The 22533-nt window shown below is 42.3% G+C and overlaps 1 protein-coding gene across 1 annotated transcript in view; it reads left to right on the forward strand.

Annotated features, from left to right (window-relative positions):
- Window positions 1–10912, forward strand: part of atp10a (ATPase phospholipid transporting 10A) — a 173934-nt gene extending 163022 nt beyond the window's left edge. Inside the window, exons 20-21 of the mRNA XM_041198658.1 lie at window positions 5975–6162; window positions 8122–10912. Of these exons, the coding sequence (XP_041054592.1) occupies window positions 5975–6162; window positions 8122–8842 (909 nt within the window). The 3' untranslated portion in view covers window positions 8843–10912. The remainder of the gene's footprint in view (window positions 1–5974; window positions 6163–8121) is intronic.
- Window positions 10913–22533: the final 11621 nt, after the last annotated feature.

Raw genomic sequence — 22533 nt, forward strand, 5'->3', positions numbered from 1 at the left:
ATGCTCAAAATCTGAATCAAAAAAATACCAATAACTGCTGGGAACACTTAGCACGCCTCCTCATGGTTCAGCTGAATGTTCCCAGTTTTTATTTCACAAGAGATGCAGGATGGCTTTTATCAGCAAGATACACCCAAATAAAGGTGCTATAGTGTTGGTCACCTCAATCATATTCTTCAGTATTAAGGAAAAATGAGGGTAACTGCCCACCAAAGCTATAACAGGATCTTTTTTCTTCCTTAATGTTAGTGCAGTAAGCAACTCCATTGCAACTTAAGTTGCACTTCTCCTGTACTTCTGTCACTGCTCTTCTTGGTTTCTAACCCCTGCATTACAAATATCTTAAACCTTCAAAAACTTGACTGGCCAAATGCACCATTCTTTGTGAATGAGGTCAAATTTTAGCTAAACTGAAGTAACCGCTGCAATTGGCTGTTCAGTTTTTCAACATTTAGAGATGGTGCAGTACTGCATTAAAAAGATGAGTAATGAATATCCAAAGTTAGATTATGATAGCTAGAAACCCGAGTGTGTTAAGCATGCCTGTGTTTCCAACTTAACCCTTGGAGCAATTGCTAACAGTTAGTTTGATCTGGGTAGTGCACTGTTAAAAATATTTGAGTAAAAATGCATGCACACGTGTGTGTGCGCACATGTGAGAGAGAGAGAGATGGGCCTTCCGGTCAGGCCACCTCTCATTTCTCCCCTCTCAGGTAATTTGTTCTCCCTATCTGTAGTCCAGCCTGTCACAGTCCTACTGTCATTCCAGGTTTGAAACCTCTTTTGAATAAGCCCAGATCCTCCTCTGTTGGCATTTTCCATAAAACCATAGAAAAGTTACAGCACAGAAGGAGGCCATTCATTCCATCTTGTCCATACCAGCCCTAGGACACCCAGGTGCCCTTTTTAGTCCCACCTTCCTGCACCTGGCCCATAGCCCTGCAGCTTACAGCACTTTAGTTGCAGATCCAGGTCCTTTTTAAAAGAGTTTAAAGTTTCTGCCTCTACCTCCAACTTGGGCAACGAATTCCAGACACCCACTACCCTCTGTGTATAAAGGTTCTTCCTCATGTCTCCCCTACACCTTCTGCCACTTATCTTGACTCTATGCCCCCGGTTCTAGAATTCTCTATCAAGGGAAACAATTTCATCCTGTCCACTCTATCTATTCCCCTCATAATTTTGTACACCTCAATCAAGTCACCTCTCAGCCTTCTTTGTTCTAAGGAAAATAACCCCTACCTATCCAATCTCTCTTCGTTGCTAAACTTTTCTAACCCTGGCAACATTCTTGTAAACCTCCTCTGCACTCTCTCCAGAGCTATTACGTCCTTCCTGTAATGTGGTGATCAGAACTGCACATGATACTCCAGTTGTGGCCTCACCAGTGTTTTATACAATTCCAACATTATATCCTTACTTTTATATTCTATACCTCTGCCAATGAAGGAGAACTTTCCATATGCCTTCTTTACAACCTTGTCTACTTAAACTGCTGCCTTCAGGGACCTGTGTACTTGTACGCCAAAATCTCTCACTTCATCTACCCCTCTTGGTATATTCCCATTTACTGTGTAATCCTTGTAACTGTTTGACCTCCCTAAATGTATGACCTCACACTTCTCTATGTTAAAATCCATCTGCCACTTTACTGCCCACTCCACCAACCCATCTATATCGTTTTGAAGATTATGGCTATCCTCTGCACCATCCACTACTTGGCCAGTCTTCATGTCATCTGCAAATTTCCCAATCGTGCCCCCCATGTTCACATCCAACTCGTTAATATATAACACAAACAGCAAGGGTCCCAACACCGAGTCCTATGGAGCACCACTTGAGACAACTTTCCATTCGCAAGGGCATCCATCAACCATTACACTTTGTTTCCTGTTATAAAGCCAACCTTTTATCCAGTTTGCCACATTACCCTGAATCCCATGGGCTTTTACTTTCCTGACCAATCTGCCCCGTGGGACCTTGTCAAATGCCTTGCTAAAATCCATGTACACAACATCCACTGCACTACTTTCATCAACCCTTCTTGTCACTTCCTCAAAGAATTCAATCAAATTTGTGAGGCAAGACCTTCCTTTAACAAATCCATGCTGACCATCCCTGACTAGTCCATGCCTTTCCACATGACAGTTAATCCTGTGTTTTAGGATTGATTCTACTAATTTGCTCATCACCGATGTAAGACTAATTGGCCTATAATTGTTTGGCATTTCCTTTGATCCCTTTCTAAACAATGGAATTACGTTTGCATTTCTCTAGCCCTCCAGTATCTCCCCTGTATCTAGTGAAGATTGGAAAATCATCCACAGAGCATCTGCTATCTCCTCCCTGACTTCCTTCAGCAGCCTCAGAAACAATCCATCTGGCCCTGGTGACTTATCAACTTTCAAGGATTTCAACGCTTCAAGTACTTCCTCTCTTTTTATGACTATCCCATCCAATATCTCTCAGTGTTCCTCCTGGACTACTATATCTACATCCTCCCTTTCCTTTGTAAACAAGGAAACAAAATATTCATTCAAAACCCTTCTCACAGCCTCTGCATCTACACACAAGTTTCCATCTTCATCTCTGATAGGTCCCACTTTTTCCTTAACTAACCATTTAGCATTAATGTATTGGTAAAACATCTTTGGGTTATCTTTAACTTTACTTGCTAATCTTTTTCATGCCCTCTCTTTGATTACCTCATTTCCTTTTTTACTTCGTCCCTGCACTTCCTATATTTGTCTGGGTTATCTGCAGTACTTAATTCTTTGTGCCTATCGTACGCTTTGTTTTTCTGTTTGATCTTCCCCTGTATTCCTCTAGACAAGCAGGGAGGTCTAGATTTGGCAGTACCACTCTTATTTTTCTAGGGGACATGTCTACTTTGTACAATTAGGATCTCGCTTTTTAGTGGTTCCCTCTGGTTTTCCACTGTTTTATTCTCCAGCAGTGCTGTCCAGTCCACCTCAGCCAAGTCCCTTCTCATTTCTGCAAAATTTGTCTTCCCCCAGTTCAAGACTTTTACTCCTGCCTTACCTCTGTCCTTTTCCATGGTAATGCTAAATCTAACTGAATTGTGATCACTGTCCCTGATGTGGTCACCAACTGTCACTTCACCCACTTGCCCTTCTTCGTTCCCCAAGACTAGGTCTAGAATTGCATTTCCTCTCGTTGAGTTTGCCACTAATTGGTTGAAAAAATTTTCCTGGACACACTGCATGAATTTTTCTCCCTCAGTGCCCCTTATATTGTTTGAATCCCAGTTGATACTAGGATAGTTGAAGTCTCCTACTATTATTGCCCTCTTGTTCTTACAAACAGAAATTTGCCTACATATTTGTTCTTCTATCTCGCTTTCACTATTTGGGGGTCTGTAGTATACTCCCAGTGGTGTGACTGCACCTTTTTTATTTCTGAGCTCAATCCATAAAGCCTTGTTTGTTGACACATTTAGTATATCATCCCTTCTCACAACTGGAATTGATTCTTTAACTATTAGTGCTACCCCCCACCCCCTCCTTTTTTATCTCCTATTCTATGGTGCCTGAAGACTCTAACCAGGGATATTAAGCTGACAGTTTTGTCCCTCCTTTAGCCAGGTCTCCATTATAGCAATGATATCCTGTTGCCATGTGTTTACCTGTGCCCTTAACTCATCTACCTTGTTTGTAATACTTCTTGCATTGAAGTATAAACATTTTAACCCTGTTAATTTCCCTTGCTGGACACTTTGTAAACTTTGCTTCTCCTGTAACTCCATGTCTATCACAACGTCCCTAGCTAATGTTCTACCTCCATTTTTCTAATCTGAATCTGACCTATCTGATCCTACTCCTGGGATCCCATCCCTCTGCTACACTAGTTTAAATACTCCCCAACAGAACTAGCAAAAGCCCCCGCAAGGACACTGGTCCCAGTTCTGCCTGGGTGCAGCCTGTCCGGTTTGTACAGGTCCCACCTTCCCCAGAACCAGTCCCAGTGCCTCAAGAATCTGAATCCCTCCCAGCTACACCATCTCTCCAGCCACGTGTTCATTTGATCTATCCTCTTATTCCTGCTCTCGCTAGCACGTGGAATTGGGAGTAATCCTGAGATTACTACATTTCAGGTCCTGCATTTTAATTTATTTCCTAACTCCCTGTACTGAGCTTGCAGGTCCACATCCCTCAGTTCACCTATGTCGTTGGTACCAATGTGTACCACGACCACTGGCTGCTTACCTTCCCTCCTTAGAATGTCCTGCAGCCGCTCCGTGACATCCCGGACCCTGGCATCAAAGGGCCTATCCAGGTACCTGTCTCCTGACAAGCAGCAACCCCAACCGGTTTGTCCCATCTCGTCATTCTTCCCAACCATCCTGCCTTGCTTTGGGCATAAATCACCAGCTTGCTCTCTATCCCACTTAACCAAGACACTATTTAGACCTTTGGAGTCTGCCAGCAGATCAGTCAGTGTCCCTCTTTATTTTTCCCATCAGAAAGGACATTCAGTCATGAATGTGGCTGTTGACATCTACCTGCTTATTCTGGACTGAAACTTGGCTCATGGATGTTGACTGACTCGGTGGTGTTGTGGCCCTTATCACTAAATCACACCTTTGTCTCTTTTAGCACCACCTTCTCCTTCAAATACTTTACCTACTTCCAACCTTCGTAATCTACCACTCTGCCCCAAGTATCTCCCCAAGACTCCTCCATTCTCTCCTCCCTAAGCCTATCTGCCTTTGCACTGATGGACTCCTCATCTCCCATTTGTTTTTTAAAAACTGCTGCCTCATTCCCAATTTCCCCTACTTCTCCCGAGTTCTTGAACATGTTGTCTTTCAAATCCATGCCCATCTTTCCCATTACTCCCTGTTTGTCTCTCACCAATCAGCTTTTCACTGCCACAGCACTAAAACCGGCCTAACTAAAGTTGTGAATGAGATTCTGTGACCATCGCCATGGTGCCTTATTCCCCTTCCACCTCTCTCAAGCTTTCAACACAGTCGACCACGCTAAACTCTTTCAATGCCTCTCCTCCATTAGTTAGCTCAGAGGAACTGTCTTCCCATGCTTTTACTCTTAACTATCCAATTACAGTCAGCATATCTGTAGCAATGGTTTCTTTTCTCATCTGAAAACGGCACCTCTAGAAATCCTAAATATCCTGTCCTTGGCCCCCTCATTCTCATCTACACGCTGCCGTTTGGTGAGGCATAGCTTCAGGCAGCGAAACCACGTGTCTAAAATTCCCACTCTAAATCCTCTTGCCCTTCACATTCCTCATTTGGGACCCTCCTTAAAACCCACCTCTTTGACCAAACTTTTGTTCGCCCCTCCTAACATCTTCTTTGGCTTGGTGTCCATTTCATCTTCAAGTCCCTATGAGGTGCACTGAGATATCTCTGACATTGCAGGTGCTACAAAGGTGCAAATTATTGTTGCTGTGCACTATTTTGGAGCAGTTGTCATTCACAATAGCACAGGATTTTTTGGGGGGAAGTGTTAACCAGTGTGCTTCCAGAGCAGGTGCAATCTACTACTTGGTAAGTTTCTGATAAGTGATTGGATTGAGACATAGGACGAGATTTTACCTTGCTGAAAACCCACCCGCAGAATTAGGGTCGAGTCCATATAGCACGAAGGCTGTAGCTAAGCTTTGAGGTCCAGCAAAACTATATGGGCTCTTTGTCCCATGTAGCCTTTTCCTGTTCCTAAACATCCTTATGTTCTTAATTCAGGATGAGTTTGAAAATGGGGCCTTCAGGCTCACATATTGTACAATGAATAAGAATTGACATTTAAAGGTCACTTTTACAAAATAGAGCTAATGTGTTTAGAATCTCTGTAAGCGTCCTATCAAATATCAAAATGTTCTACTTTGCATGAATTGACTAATGTCTGTTTATCAGCTGCTTAAGACTGAAATAATTCAATAATGCAAGTATCGTTCCAAAGGATCAACTTGTTTTCTTTTATGTTTTCAGACTTGGATGCATGTTGTCTCCATTACTTTCAGCATCCTCCTGTTCTTCACTGTTGCATTAAGTTATAATGCAACCTGTCCTACCTGCTACCCTCCATCCAATCCCTACTGGACTATGCAGAAGTTGATGGCCGATCCAAAGTTCTATCTGATATGTATCCTTACACCAGTGGCAGCCTTGCTACCTAGGTAACTTAAATATGCATTGTGATTAAGTTACCCAATTAAAATTGCACAGATAGAGATCAAACCTAACAAAATCGTGCTGAACATAACTGGACAGAATTTTTCTGGCCGCGTGGTGATGGGGTTGAGGTGCGACGGCTGGAGGAATAGGGGGAGCTGCATTAGCATGGGTCCCCGATGCATTCCTGCCACAGCAGACTGCCCAGGGGCGGACCAGGATGCACATCGGCTGCCCGCTCCACAGAGGCAGGCAGCTGATTTAAATCTTCAAGACTCCAATTGAGGGCAAGTCAGGCTCTCCAGCGTTTTACCAGTGGCAGAGATCAGCCCTTGCCATGTGGCCACCAGCTCAGTAGAGGAGGCCTTCGTGAGGCTGGCTGTGGGGGTGGCAAGCCAGAGCTGGAGGCTTTGTGCCTCAAGAAGGGAAGGCCAACTCCGCAGTCCCAACCACCCCCGGAGAGCTACCTCCACTGTTCCACATAGCTTTCCGCCTCCCCAGTTTTGCGTTATTAATTTAATTTTAAGGCAGCTCCATATTGAGGTGCCCTCGTGGTCCCCAACCTGCTTCAGCAGCGTCATCTTCTCCTGGTGGGGCTGCCACGGATCCAGGGCCGCAAGCCCTGTGATTGGACTGACAGCATTGAGAACCTGTCTAAGAGCAGCAAGCACAGAAGCGGCCAGTTGGGCAGCCAGGTCTGGGAGGTTTGTACCGCCAGCAATTGCAGGCTCAGTACCCTCCATTTGGTCCCAGGGTCAGGGTCACAAAGCCCACTGAAAAATTCTATCCACTGTCTGCCTAGTAGAGTAGATTGGACATCAGTTAATTATAAATTGATGGAAATATAGGAGGAAGGTACCAACCAGAAAACCTAATAAAATCAGCGTGGAAAATTATTTAGCGATTTTTGCTGCTATAATGTTTTATTAAAAAATGTTGCTGTGGTATGTGCTGTCTCACAGTGCAGTATGTTAGTGCAGCCCAGTGAAGCAATGGATGTACCTGCAGTTCCAAAGAAAGTACATTTTTCATCTAACTAATAGTAAGTCACTCTTGCATACCTTCTAGCATCATTTACAGGGAAGCATTGGTGTGGCCACTGACTCTGTCAACTTCCACCCTCTGCCAGGGAATCACACCTACCCAGAAGCACAGTGGCTACTGCTAAATAAATATTAGTGAGCCTGTCATGCTCATTCCTAAGTGAAATTATGGTTTCACTGGAGTCTGGAAATTGAATTTACAACGCCTACTATATTATGAATCTATTTGCCCCATTTGCAAAGAGTGATGATTCAAGTAAGCACCAAAAATAGGATACTCAATTTCTTCCAGATAAAGCTTCACGCTAGGTAATGTATAAGGAGCACTGATAACATTGAATAAGTCAGTGACCTCAGCTGCTGTTCACTGCTCATAGCTCACTCTTGTTCCCCTTTTGACACAGTGCCTCCCAGGTTTTTATCCAACTTTTCCCCCAAACTCCCTCTCCCATTTCCTTTTGGATGAACAAGTTCAATCATCCCTCAAGAGGATTGGGATAGAAATGGAAGTTGACTAAAGCACAGTAAATGTCTTTGCCCTTTTTATTCTTCCCTCTTTCAAGAATGCGCCTTTTACTAAACATTATGGAAGAGGATTCAAGATCTTTGAAATGGGAAGGCTTATACAATGGTGCCTGATGGTTAGTAAGAGTACAAAACAAACTGGAGATGGAGGGCTGTGCTATTTTTCCAATTGTTTAGAAGGTATTGGCCTTGAGTACATGATCATTTTGATTCAGTCAGGCAACTGTGAATTTTAGTTTGCTTCATTTTGTTATAAAGTAGTTATTACAATGCATATTCATTATTGATGAATGAATCATTTGTAGGTAAGGGAGGCTTTCAATTTTTCTCTTGGTCTGCCCCAAAATCTCAAAATGTGTTTTTGTTTTCTCTTTATTTGAAAACAATTTTCTCTAGGTACTTGTACCGAATCTTTCAAGGTACCTTGTTCCCCACTCCGATCCAGCGAGGTCGCCAGCTGGACAGACTCCATCCTGTGGCTTGTAGTCATGTTAATAAATGGAATGCCCAAGTCAGTTGGTCAGCCACACCGAAACCTGACTTGGTGATGCCGCTTTCGAAGGACTCCGGGATTGGGGCTGATGAATCCTCATCCAGCACTAGCCAAAATGTCCCCTTGGATACAAACCAAATCTCTAATGGACCATTAAATAAACAACAGACACCTGAGTTACGAGAAACCAGTTTACCGACAATGGAGCTGGCAGAAGGTGCAAAATACTCCCTTCCAAATGGTAACTCATCATCTGTTTCCATCCGAAATGCACAGTCGCACTTGCATGAACTTCAGAGGTCTGAGTTAGCGACAGACTTGCCTTTCACAGAGGGTGGAGTTCGATTGAACGCTCGTTCTGGAGTGGACCCATCAAATATACACTTACTAAACTGGAGGACACCAACGCCATCTACTAATGACAAGATGTGTTTTTTCCATTCCTCGTCACATTGCAGTTTACAGACACAGACAGTGAGAGGTGAAAGATGTGTGCCAGGTAATATAGAGCTGGAGGCTATGAAACTTTCTGAAGAAGTGTTTCCAGGCACTTCCCACATCTCAACCCGCCTAATTCCAAGAAACTCATTGCAGGAGAGTTCTCTGGAAATGACTCCATTGTGACCGAGAGCTGGCCGTATAACGTGCCTTTCTCTTAAATTTTGCACAGTTTCAGATTTTAGTCTTTCTTTTAAAATTTTATATTTAAATATTAGATCATCTTTTTGTGAATCCTAAATAAGAGCAAAGTGATGTATTTTGTAATTTGCACATGTGGAATTTAGAAAAGGTTGTGCAGAATTTAATATATAACTATCTGAAATAGTGCAGTTACCAAAAATGCAACTTGCATTACCAAGTCAAGTGAACGGTTCTGTATGTCCTATCTAAACATTGTGCCTAAACAAATCTTTGCATCCCATCTCGTTCTCCTCTTCCCAACCTTGAGGGGGACAAATAGCTGAAAACTTAGACAGCTCTTGAGGTTACCCTTTTTTTTTGTCTTTGTATTGTTTATGCTTCAATGACCAAAGGGAAGATGTTTACTATGTCAGTGATATCAGAAGCATATTATGACACACAATGTCGTATAGGTTATGTCATATAAACTATATTATGAAGTCTGAAACCTGCCAGGAACAGATACTCTGTTCGAAAAGGGCCCACTATATATGTTATATATGATAATGCATACACAAAACCCTAAATCTGATATGTGTGTATGCATGTACGTGTATCAACTGTTTGTATGTCCAAATTTATAATGGAAACCGCCTTTTGCAAACTTGTCACGCTGTAATTACTTCTTTCACTCCTCCACTGCAGTTGCAGCAGTGCCATCTCTTGAGGCTGTAATTACAGCATAAGAAGTTTACATAAGAACAGGAGTAGGCCATTTAGCTCCTCAGGCCTGTTCTGCTAACCCATGAGATCATGGCTGATCTGTATTCTAGCTCCATCCACCTGCCTTGGCTCTTTAATGTCCATAATATCCATTTATCCACCTTGGCTACCAAAAATCTGCCAGTCTCTGATTTGAGACTGTTAATTGAGCCATCACCTGTGTTGCATGGGAGAGATTTCCACCTTTTGCACAGAGAGCTATTTCCTAACTTCTCTCCTGAATGGCCTGTCTCTGACTTTAAATTTAAGCCTCTTGCCTGAGGCTCCTCCACCAGTAGGAAAAAGCTCCCTTCTATTCACACTAGCCACAAAGGCCTTTCCATTATAGATGTGGACATAGGTATTTATAATGGAAAAATAAGCACAGAAGTTATGATCTTCAAACTGAGGACTCTATTAAGTCTACAGGCTCAGCTCTCATAATTATCAGCCACTAATCTAGCTTTGCCTGAAGACTGCACTCGGCCTTGATACTCATGTTCAAGAGAAATCAACTGATTAGAATGTACAGTCGAGAATAGACCATTCTGCCCATCTGGTTCATACGGGTGTCACAAGCCCCCATTATCTAACCCTAACAGCAAAACCTATTGCCTTATCTCCCCCAGGTGTTTATCTAGCATTCCCTTAAATGCAACCAGTGTCAAATTTTCTTTTTCTAGAAGGACCATCTTTATTTTTTAAAAAAAGATAACAATGAAGGATATTATTTTCATCTGCCTTAAATGTCTGGGTTAGCCTTGGAGTCTGGTTGCAGAGGGAGATGGGGTGAAGATAAGGAGAAGGGGAAGGGGATCAAGATGTGAAAAATTCCCAATCTGTCTGTAATAATTCCCAGGAGATAAGAGGACTGGCAGGTTTCAACTGGAGAAGAGAAGGTAAGAAAAAGCTTAAAACTTAAAAAACACTCAATCCCTATCAGATGGAAGGCTTTAATTTTTTCCATGTGCCACCAAAACTGGACTATGTCTTGAATTTTCTTTCTCCTCCTCATACGAACACTAGCCCCCCCCCCCCCACCACCCTCAAAAAGATCTGCATCCATGATGCAGCAGAGCAATCCCTTTGGAAACCAATGCTGGTGAGATTGATGGAAAACAGCGAATTGCTACCTGGTTAATTGTGAGATACACAATGAGGCAACAAAGATATGATTTATAACTGGTGATGTGTGAGCAACATAGTCACAAGTGATGATCGGTGTAAGTGGGAAGTTGATTGTACCCCACAGCTCTTCTCATGCATTCTGTTTATATGCATGCTGGATTAATAAATTACCTTGAAATTATAAAATTAGATGTAAATTTTAATTAGAGACTAAATTTTATGGGGTTGTAATGTTGCTGAGATTTTTTTTTCCTTATGATCCCATTGATTCAGCAAAATGGGAAACAATATTTTATGACTGTGAATGGCAATGGTCCAAAACATTTATTTGATCAACTCCAGAAATAATGCCAAAACAAAGCTAAAGGTTGAACGTAATGGCAGCAATATATTTCAGACGTGAATGTTTGCTAGCTGGTAAGAGGTGTTTGGATACAGGGATTGCACTGCAGTAGGCAAAATTTAATGGCTTTAGGAACCCCTATTCCACAAGTAAAGTTGTGTATTCAGTCACTATACCCATTAGTAGATTGCTTTGTTTAAAAGTTGCTATAAAAAAATTGGATTACTCCTATTTTTCCTGGGACCAAATATTGGACATCCAACATCTGCCACCTAATGGACGACTCCAGAGGCTCAACATCACCTTCGACCCAGCATTGTCCTGGTCCCTAGCTGCCCTCCAAATGCTGGCGCCCTGGGCATTCTCTGCCTCCACCTGCACCTTAAGCGAGTGTGAAGTGCCCTCACCAATGTGCACTGACATTCTAGCCACCGATCTAATGCCCACTGAGGTGATGGTATCTGCGCTGGTGCCTGGTTCAGAGAGCAGGTGTGACACAGGTGCAAATGAAGCCCAATGGCCCTCCAGCGTCAGGGGGTGTCCCTTCGGGGTCCAGAGAGCGAGTGCGTGCTGGCGAATCTAAGGGAGAAGAAGGACATGTCATTAGGCAAGTCAGCGTGAAATTGTGGTCAGGGGCTGATCACGGGTGGCGGTCCACTTCCTGGCTGATTCCAGGCCCACCGACCACACCACCCGCCAACCTGAAAATTCTGTCCCATGTGATGGATTATTTTCTGCTCATGTCGCTCCTACCTGCACCTCTCTGCCACCACCTTTCATGCTTAAAGGCTTCACTCAGATCTGCTGTTGTTCTTCCAGAGGTATTTTACTGTCTCCTCTTCCCTTTATCAATGTCTACACAACCGCTACTGCCCTAGAACCACTGTAACTCTGTCAGCATGATTGAAATGTCTAAAAGTACATATTGAACCGGCAGTCTGCCTCACACCTTTCCTAATTATTCTTAAAACAACTGGAAATTTGCTAAAATTGCTTGCCAATTAAAGCTCAAATTTCGTCCCAGCCAGTTTTTGTCAGGGTTTCTTCTTCACCCTTGCAAATAGTCCCAGTCAGGTTTACTCAGCCTCTCTCCCATATCGCTTCACCCTTACTTCCCTTTGGAAGTGAATTCCAGAGTTTCACAGCCCCCTGCGTAAAGAAGCTTCTCCTGCACCTCTGTTCTAAATCTCAAGTAATTTTATGCTTGTGACCCTTCCTTCTAGACAACCCCCGGAAATAGTCTGTTTCTACCTGCCCTGTCGCATCCTTTCATGACTGGGAACACTTACTGTTGCATCGCCCTGCATTGTTCCAGTGAAAACAACTTCATTTTTTCAAGTTTCCTTTGTAGTTGTATTTTCTTTTACAAGGTAGACTTTGCTGTATGTTTTTCCGACTCCCCCCTCCTTCAGATAGCATCTTGAGTTATTCGGGGATTGCCGAACCACAGCTTATACCATGATTTTACTCTGGGGCAGGGCGAGGAAGCAGGTCCCAATTTTACCTCTGCCGGAACGGGTTGGAACCCTGCACTGTTGGCATTTATTCTGAAGTACACGCTACCCATCTAGCCAACTGAACCAACCAGCTCCCCTTCCCCCACTGACCCCCCCCCCCCCCCCCCCCCCCCACCCACCCCCTTCCCCCTCTCTAAGGCCTCAGTTAACTTAATGTAGTGTGGAGCTCAATTGAAAACGGAAAATTAAATGCCAAACTTAATACTGCTTTCCATTATATCTCCAAAGAAGTATTTGAAATTATAATTTAGAAATGCAGACTGAACTAATAAGTCTTAACACCCCCGGTCCAGTTGCCACAAACCAAGTTATTGTGGGTTAATTTTGCTTCACCACGGCCTGAATGTTGCACCCGCCTTGTGTGCGCAGTCAGCGGGCCCGGACGCAGACACAAGGTGTACGCTTTCGGCCGCATTCGCAGCTGACATGGGATTTCGTGCTGGCGGCTGGTGTGAAATGCGCGCCGATAGGAGGGGCTCAGTGCTGCTGGGGGGGGGGGGCGGGGTGGAGGTGGCGGTGGGGGGTGCAGGACGAGGACAGACACCGAGATAAGTGAGGGTGCAGGCAGGCATTTCCAATGAGCTCCCTGAAAGGCTGACAGCGGCTGTGGAGCTGCCTCCTGCAGAGAGCTGCAGTACTGTTCAAAGGATATTTGCGTGCACACAATGCCATAAACTATCTCTAATGCAACTACAGACAACTGACAGCCGTGCTCATAACTCCTCAACCTCCAAACACCTGGGCATTTTATCCTGCCCTGGATCGAGAATGATGCAAAAAAAACGTGAAGGCCGCCTGGCCGATCAGCCCGTGCACCAAGCGCAAAAGCGCACAGGCCACCAAAGATCCCAGTCGATTGGGGGCTTTAATTGGCTTAATTGGAACTTTGCTTGTCAGCGGGCAAGCTTCAGACTCCCGCGAGCACCCGCCGACCGTAATATGGCACAACGTCGCTACGCCATCAGGACGCCCACCCGACCTTCCCCCGCGCGATTTCACACCAGTTCAGGTCGGCCGTCCGTCCGTCCAACCCGTGGCACGTAAAATTCCGGCCCATGTTAAAATCAAGACTCCTCACAGTGCCTTCAATCATGACTGATTAGAGTCTCAAAACTGTGGATCACCTTCACCTCTCTTGTCTTGCCTTTCTCCTGCACTTAAGGAAACCCTATTCCGTAGGTAAAGGAGCCTAAAATAATCAGGGATTGGTCTTATTTCTCTCCTTTCCAATCTTGGTCTCTTGCACTGTGGGTGTTGGTTGGCTTCATCTCAATCTTTCTCAACTTAAAATCCTCTGTCTATAAATTGTGTGTTGGCTGTAATCATGTTGTTTAAATCCAATAATTCTTGATTTATTTGTGCTTAACATTTTTTATCTTTGACAGTCACCTTGGCATATTCCTTTATAGCTTAACGCCTCATTTGAATTTTTGTTCTGTCAAACCACTTAGGTTCTAACTCTGAACTACAGCTCCTAATTGCCTGTTGAGACAATTTTTACATTGACTGGAGTCTTATAACTCTTTAGCTGTCTGCCTCTGTCACAGAGAATTGGCAGTACCAGCGTCAGCAACAATGAAGATAATGTGAACATTTTCCTTTTCATGTTGAGAGATTTTAAAGCAAAAATGATGCACTCCTTTGCAGAGGTTGAAATTCCACAAGTTTGAACTCCTGGGCCTTGCCTATTGGTGTCACTGGTGCTGGTATGTTACTGTAAAACTCTTTTTGGACTCATTAGGAGGAGCAATCTATTGGTGCGTCTGGGGGTAGGCATCAGGTATTACTGTATTTGTGTGTATTTATATATCTTTGGAGCCTGAATGTTTTAGCAGCACCAGACCATGGATCACTATTTTAAATATTTTTTAAGGCTTGTTTGCCTAATTTAGTGCCTTTTGAATGAAAAACAATTGTGGAAGTGAGCAAGTTAGTGGAGAAAGGTTTAAGGCCAATACCTCGCCAACAGCAACTTGCATTTATATAGCACCTTTATCATAGCAGGACATCCCATATTAAATACCTTAGAGAGTTACAAGATTCAGCACTGGAAGGTTCACCAACTCTGTTGTCAGCTAGGTCTTGAGCTGCTTTGCATCGTGGAAGCAGGAGTATCTAACTCAGCAGAAGATCTCTTTCAAATAGCTAAACAAGTGTCTTATCCAGGATGGGGGGAAAGAAAGAAGAATAAACTACATTCTATTTCAAAATGGTGCTCTCAGCTTTTGAGCACAGAGTTCTTTTTAAATTTGGGTAAATGGAGTCACTGTGTTGATGGACTATTTAACTGGAAAGGGATTGGTTAGGATCTGAAGCATACTGCTTGAGGGGGTGGGAGAGGTGGTTTCAATCATGGCATCCAAAATGGAGTTGGATAATTATCTGAATAGAAAAAATTCACAGGGCTGCAGGGAAAAGTTGGGGTGTTGGAGACCCTCGTACAGAGGGCTGGCACTGATATGATGGGCTGAATGGCTGCTTTCTTTGCTGTGAATCTATCTCTCCTTTGCATATGTATCTGAAAATGAATTAAGATTCATTTAACCTTTCATGACAAACCTGTAAACAAAATTTGACCTCGGTTTGCTATTGCTACCTACCCCTCCATTTATGGAAGTACAGTACAATTGAAGGGAAATCTTTTATGATGTCGCTTGTCACATTATTTCATGTGACTATTTGGCACAGCAGTTATCATTTGTTATAAATAGCACCAATTCATTGTATTTAAGTTATGCATGCAAGAGTTCCTGCCAAATTATGCAAACCAAACCATGATTTATTTTCATCTCGAATGATATTTCCTCACTTGATGTTTACATTTTTAAAAAATACACCTAATTTACTTCAATTTTGTTTGAAAGAATTTAGGTCTCCAATTTGCTAAAACACTATACAGTTAGAGATGGGACTTATTGTTAGCAAGTGTAAAATGGTTATTTTAAAACGTTAGGAAGCGCAACCAAATCTCTCGTATTGCCAATTTTTTGAACTTGTATCTTGATAACATGACCGCACAGTATATCGGTGACATAAAATTACAGCACGGGATATAATTCCACTCACTGCTATTCATTGGAAGTGTTCATCTTTTTTTAAAGAAGGAACTCTCATTTATAAAGCGCTTTTCGCAACCTTGGCACATCCCAAAGCACTTTACAGCCAATGCATTACTATTGAGTTGTGGTCATTGTTGTCGGGAAATAAAGTACATTGCCACAGTAGTGGAGAAAAAAATTTCAGACAAAGTGTTGCACAAAATAATTTCAAGGTCTAAGAAAATATTCAGCTAGGCTTTGGTGCAAATCATTTTGCAGGTGGTTCAGATGTTAGCCTGGCCTGTGTTTACAAACCATAAGACGCAACCGAATGTTTCTCTCTTAATCGGGCAAATACTGCATCCATCTGTGAGCAGCAAGTGTCCCTCAAAGTACCTTTATGTACATACAAACATTAAAAAGTTATTCCTTTATTCTGTATAACTTGGAACATTTTATGAAGTAAACTGTAAGAAAAATGTCAAGATTATTTTAACTTGAGAGTTCGTCGTTATTGGGATATGGTAGTTATCAGATACAGATGGATTATTTTGGCTGCTGTTTCCCAGGTTTTATAGTGTTCAGAATATGTTTTATATTTCATGTTGCCTGATTTTTTTTTTTCAGGAACTGTTTGCCTCAAGTTATCATTTTCACTTCCCTTAAGCCACCTTTGTTCTTCACTGCCCAATAAAGTCATAGAGATCTACAGCGCAGAAAAAAGCCCTTCAGCACACCAAGTCTGCGCCTGTCAAACTTCAGATCTTTTTGGGCCAGAGTTTCACAGGTGTCAGTTGCTCAAGTGGCCAATCTAGCTGTAGAGGGTACCCTGTAAGTTTTTTGACTGTGGAGGTCCATTCAACCAAGCCTGATCACGCTCTCACCTGATGTCCTGTGAAGCGAACGATTGGATTCTTGATAAAAACAAAAAAACTGCGGATGCTGGAAATCCAAAACAAAAACAGAATTACCTGGAAAAACTCAGCAGGTCTGGCAGCATCGGCGGAGAAGAAAAGAGTTGACGTTTCGAGTCTGAAGGGTCATGAGGACTCGAAACGTCAACTCTTCTCCGCCGATGCTGCCAGACCTGCTGAGCTTTTCCAGGTAATTCTGTTTTTGTTTTGTGATTGGATTCTTGGCTCATTTTGCTCTTCCATACGTGAGGGAATGTGAAGCTATTTGTAAAACCTCCCACCTGTTGCTTTCCCTGTGATCAGCTGACTTGCTTGGAAACAGGTTGGAAGCCAAGCCTTGGTCCACCTGCACTCCACAGCTTGCTCAGTCACCATGACATGGCTTTGATGATGTTGCCTAGCCTAATGGCAGATTTACTAAAAAAGGAATTTATTTCAGGATGGTGCATAACAAAGAAAAAAGCTTTCAGTGGGGTTGTTTCTGTTTTCAATTTATTTTTTGGAGGCACTTCATAGGCGACTGCAGAAAAACAAGTCTGTGAAACAGTTATGTGACTGGGTCAAATTCCTTAACAGACACAGTTTATATTTGTATACAAGTCTTGGTTTTGTAAAAAAAACATCTTTAAGAAAGAACCACTGTTCATTCCTCGAAGATCATTTTTTAATCTACTGTGGGCAATCCGTACATATTTACCATCAAATAAGAAACATCTCCTTTTGTTTAGTTGAGAAAACAACCCTTCAGAAAAGAAAGACATTCAGCTTTAGACATAGTTCCTTTTTAACTCTCATTTTCCAGACTACATGTTATTAGTAAAATTCAAAAAACACAATGAGGACGTGTAGGGTTCCCCATACCTGACAACAGTAGGATCATTGAGAAGTGGTTTCTCATCACAGAAACACTACATTTTCAGTGAAATCAGTGCACAGAAGTTGATGGGCATCTGCAGCTTTTCCACTGTGAGTTCCTGAAGTGTTAGAGAATAACTCAAATTTGTGCCAATGGTGTAAATATAGCCCAAGTCCAGAATCGTGGCCTGCATTTACACAATTGCTAGGAATCTCATCAGAGCTTCAACTGATAAGCCACCACAAGCTTGGCTGAACCCTCAGATATCAGCCGGTAAAGGGTTTGATGCCGAAGTTAGGGCTGCCAATCAGGAGAAACCCTGAGGAAATTTCTGGTATTCGTGTTTAGAGTCCACACGGAACAGAAAGCACTATGTGACAACACTAAAGTTATAATATAAACACACCACCAAAGCAGCATGTGTAGAACCATTTAGTATGGAAATTCTAGTTGAATGACCAAGTGTTGAATCTGTGGCTCAATATTTTTAAAAGCTTAATTATGGTTTCCTTTCATACTTCCATAACTGCTGCCCCTTGGCAAGTTCTTCCCTACTGAATTGGAAAGCAGGAAGGAAAGATTCGAATTGTGTTTACATAGAATACAAATTACTGTCTCTACACAATGAAAATTCAAGTAATTATGATTTGAAAGCAGATACCTATAATTCATGCAAAGAATACAAGTGTTATGCTCTGGGTTAGGAAATTAAAATTTTGGAGGTGAAAGTTTTGTGACTAAACACTGAAATTTAATAAAAGGATGCTAGAGTTATTTTCAGATCGCTATAACGTGATCACAACCCATTCTGATATGGTAAGGGATGACATTAAATAGGCATGTCACTACCAGACAGATGGTATAATTGGTATCATTCAATTCTATAATCAAAGATGCAATCTACTTCAATGGCTTAACTGACAGATGTTACAATTCAAACTACACCTCGGTTATATTTCGAGATTCTGGCTTTTTAAAACCTCATCTTTGAGGTTAAATGGAGAATCTCAGAACAGCTTTCCTCTGCCCTTTTCCAGCATATTCATTTCTTTCCAGTCACAAATTTCCCAGAACAGCATTTCTTTTACCGAGAGATATGTGAATTGCTCTTAAAGATCAATTAGTAGACCAGTTTCTCTATCGGGAAAGGGTATCGGTTCCTGATTGAAGATCTAAACTTTGTCATTCACAGTGGTTCAGACCCACGTCAAATTTTGGAGAGCTATGTGAAACAGTTCAAGTGTGACAAAAAAATGTTTCACTCTCCAAAAGTACAACCCATCAACTTATTGTGCAGTAGCCTTAACACAAACGTTATATAGAATTTATAGCACAGAAACTGGTCATTCTGCCTAACTGGTCTATGCCAGCTTCTCTGCCCCACATAAGTCTCCTCCCAGCTGAAGGCTGGCATGGCTGAATTGGAAAGCAGGAAAGAAAGATTTGAATTGTGTTTACATAGAATACAAATTACTCTCTACACAATGAAAATTTAAGTAATTATGATTTGAAAGCAGATACCTATAATTTATGCAAACTATGTAAGGAATATTGCTGAAAGAAGAGACGTACTGTTGAAGCTTTTCATCCTTTACTCATCAGGACAGATTGCAAGGTTACCAACAGTAAAGGAAACAACAATTTATACTGCATGAGAAGAGAGTGCAAGGTGAAAAGCTTCAACAGTATGTCTCTTTATTTCAGCAATAATCAAGTTCTGCATTACCAAATGACTAAATGTAAAGAATGTAACATAAGAATCTTCTGTGTTAGGAAATTAAAAATTTTATGGCTGAACACTGAAATTTAATAAAGGGATTCAGTGTTATTTTTCAGATCTTTCAATAAAATCACACCCAAGTCCATTCTGTTTTTAAAGTGGAGTCATTTAAATTGCTGTCTCTCTTCAATCTATTGATTACTGTTGTGTTTTCATGTCAATACAATATTTGGTGCAAAACTGCCCATTGCAGTAAACATGATCTTATGTGACCTGTTTTACTTACCCTGCCTGGCCTTCTGACATAGGCATCTTACTGGACAAGCCAAAGGAATTGCTCCTGTGTTACCTGCCTTTTTGTCTCCCTCTTGGTGCCAAAGATAGCGATGCAAAAAAGTTTCAGCAGCTTCAGCCTGCAAATTGTATGTGTATACCTACAGCAGGAAGAATGTTGCATTTGCTTTGTATTGTCAGTTCAACACTTATACATTGTGAAGTTAAAGTGAGATATTTATTGTGGGACATGTTAATTTTTGACCTGTGCTGTTAATTAGACAATAATTTGAAAATTATATAAATGGAATGTTCTGAAATACTATATTTATATTGATGTTTATTTCTGTTGCCTTAATAAAGCAAAACACCACCCATTTGTGGAAAATATGTGGAAAATCTGGTGTCCTGTCTTATTTGCATTTGTGATTAAAATTTATCTTCTATTTGTCAAACTTTACAGATTACCACAGTTTCAGTTATTGTGGGCAGAATCTTCTGGCTGGCGTGCGGGTGGCGGAGTCCCGACGTCAGCGCGCGGCATCGTGATATTTCGGTCAGCGGGCGCGCTATGTAGTGCGACGTGCGCCCGCCATTAATTAAAGGCCTTGTTAAGGCCATTAACTCTCCAATCGACCAGGATTTTGAGGGGCGCACGGGCCCAATGGGCAGGCGGGTAAGTGATTTTTTTATTTACAAACCTCATCTGGGATGACGGGATGAGATTTGATATCGGGTTTAAAAAACTTTTAATGAAGTGTTTATGTTCTTCACTAGCGTCCCATTTTGTGTGACATTTTCACATGAGGGGGACATGTTAACGATTTTTTAGTTTTTCTATTTTTAGAGTTTTACAAAGTTTCAGTGATCTCCCTGAGGCAGCCTCAGGGAGATGTGCGCATTCTGGCAGCTGGGGAATCCCCCCCCACCCTACCACCCCCCGCCCACACAGGCAACGCATGGTGCTTCCCATCAGACAACACGCTGGGCGGGCCTCAATTGGCCCGCCCACTTAAAATGGCGGCAGGGCCCGTTTCCGTGGCGGAGATTGGCTGCCCGCCCGCCGTCACCGAGTTGGTCAGGCCTGCCCGCCCATCTCAGGGCAAAATTCTGCCGCATGTTGGGTGGAAAATTGTATTCCAGATTCAACCACAATTATTGCATTGTATTGGGTTGTCATAAATGCAGTGGCTGTACCCTGGTCCATTACAACATGATGGCTACCAGATTGAACCTGATCACTTCTGCCCTAGTCCATGTCAACCAAGTAAACTTTAACCGGGATCACCAGATGGGGAACATAAGAAGAGGAATAGGCCATTTAGCCACTCAAGCATGATCTGGGGAAATATCTGGTGCTTGGCATCAATTTCTGCAGCACTGAAATGAACCAGCGTCCTTACCCTGATACCAACACTGAATGCAGAGACCAAATGGAATGGGAACTCCTCCGTGACCAGTGGCCTTCAATGATGCTTTTCTAACATTAGATTGAAATGCGTTGCTTCAACTCCAAAATTCACCACGTTTGTACCAATAGCCAATCCCTTGTCTATTCAAAAAGAATGACCTGGAGCTGGGCATTGCCCATTTAATTTGAGTGGATAGATGGGTAATGGGCAAGTAGGATCTTGGCTCCACAGCACCGATGCTGATAGGACCGAGGTGGCTTCTTTCCACAAGCCTCTGTCAAGATTTACTACTATTCATGGTTTAATTTATTTTTAAAAAGCAAGCTTCACAATTCAAACAATGGTAGAATTGACCATCTGTCTGCTTCCATTTGAAAAATGGAAAACTGAGAAATTGGCTAACGATTCCTCAAAACTGCCTCCACTTATCTTATTCTATCTATTTGGTAGTAAGTAATTTTATTCTATCTGTTTGGCAATAACTGGTCATTAGTGTGGGAAAATGTGAAATTGTCCATTTTGGCAGGAAGAAAGAGAAGCATATTATCTAAATGGTGAGAGATTGCAAAGCTCTGAGAAGCAGAGGGATCTGGGTGTCCTGGTGCATGAATCACAAAAGGCTAGTATGCAGATACAGAAAATAATTAGGAAAGCTAATAGACAGTTATAATTTATCGCGAGGGGAATTGATTACAAAGGTAGGGAGGTTATGCTTCAGTTGTACAGAACACTAGTGAGACCACATCTGCAGTACTGTATACAGTATTAATCACCTTATTTAAGGAAGGATGTAAATGTGTTGGAATCGGTTCAGAGAAGATTTACCAGACTAATACCTGGAATGGGTGGATTGTCTTATGAGGAAAGGTTAAACAGCCTAAGCTTGTAACTGCTGGAGTTTAGAAGAGTAAGGGGTCTTGACAGGTGGATATGGAGAGGGTGTTTTCTTTTGTGGGAGAATCCAGAACTAGGGGTCACTGTTTAAAAATAAAGGGTCGCTCATTTAAGACAGAGATGAGGAGAATTTTTTTCATTCGGCGGGTCGTGAGTCTTTGGAACTCTCTTCCTGAAAAGGTGATGGAAGCAGAGTCTTTGAATATTTTTAAGGCAGAGGTGGATAGATTTTTGGTAAACAAGGGGGTGAAAGGTTGTGAAAGGTTATCGTGGGTAGGTGGGATGCAGATTTGAGGCTGCTATCAGACGTGATCTTATTAAATGGCGAGTGAGCTCAAGGGGCTGAATGGCCTACTCTTACTCCTTTTTCGTATGTTCATAAGGATTATATCTGGTATTTGCCCCTCTGGTGCCGGAGGAGCAGGAACAGGAGTGCTCCCCAACTCTATTTTGAAGTCAACGTACCATGCCATGAGGAAGTGAGAGAGGGCAGCAAAGCTTAAAGGGGAGGGCGGTGATTATACGAATGAGGAGCAGGAGTAGGCCACTTGGCCCTTCAAGCTTGCTCCGCCAATCAATAAGATCATGGCTGATCTGATTGCAACCTCCGGCCTACCCCTGATAACCTTTCACCCCCTTGTTAATCAAGAATCTATCTAGCTCTGCCTTAAAAATATTCAAATATTTTGCTTCCACCACCTTTTGAAGGAGAGTATTCTAAAGCCTCAAGACCTTTTTGAGAGAAACAAATTTCTCATTTCTGTCTGAAATCACTAACCCCTTATTTTTAAACAATTACATCTAGTTCTAGGTTTTTCCACAAGAGGAAACATCCAC

This window comes from Carcharodon carcharias, chromosome 11 (assembly GCF_017639515.1).
Source record: "Carcharodon carcharias isolate sCarCar2 chromosome 11, sCarCar2.pri, whole genome shotgun sequence".
NCBI lineage: Eukaryota > Metazoa > Chordata > Chondrichthyes > Lamniformes > Lamnidae > Carcharodon > Carcharodon carcharias.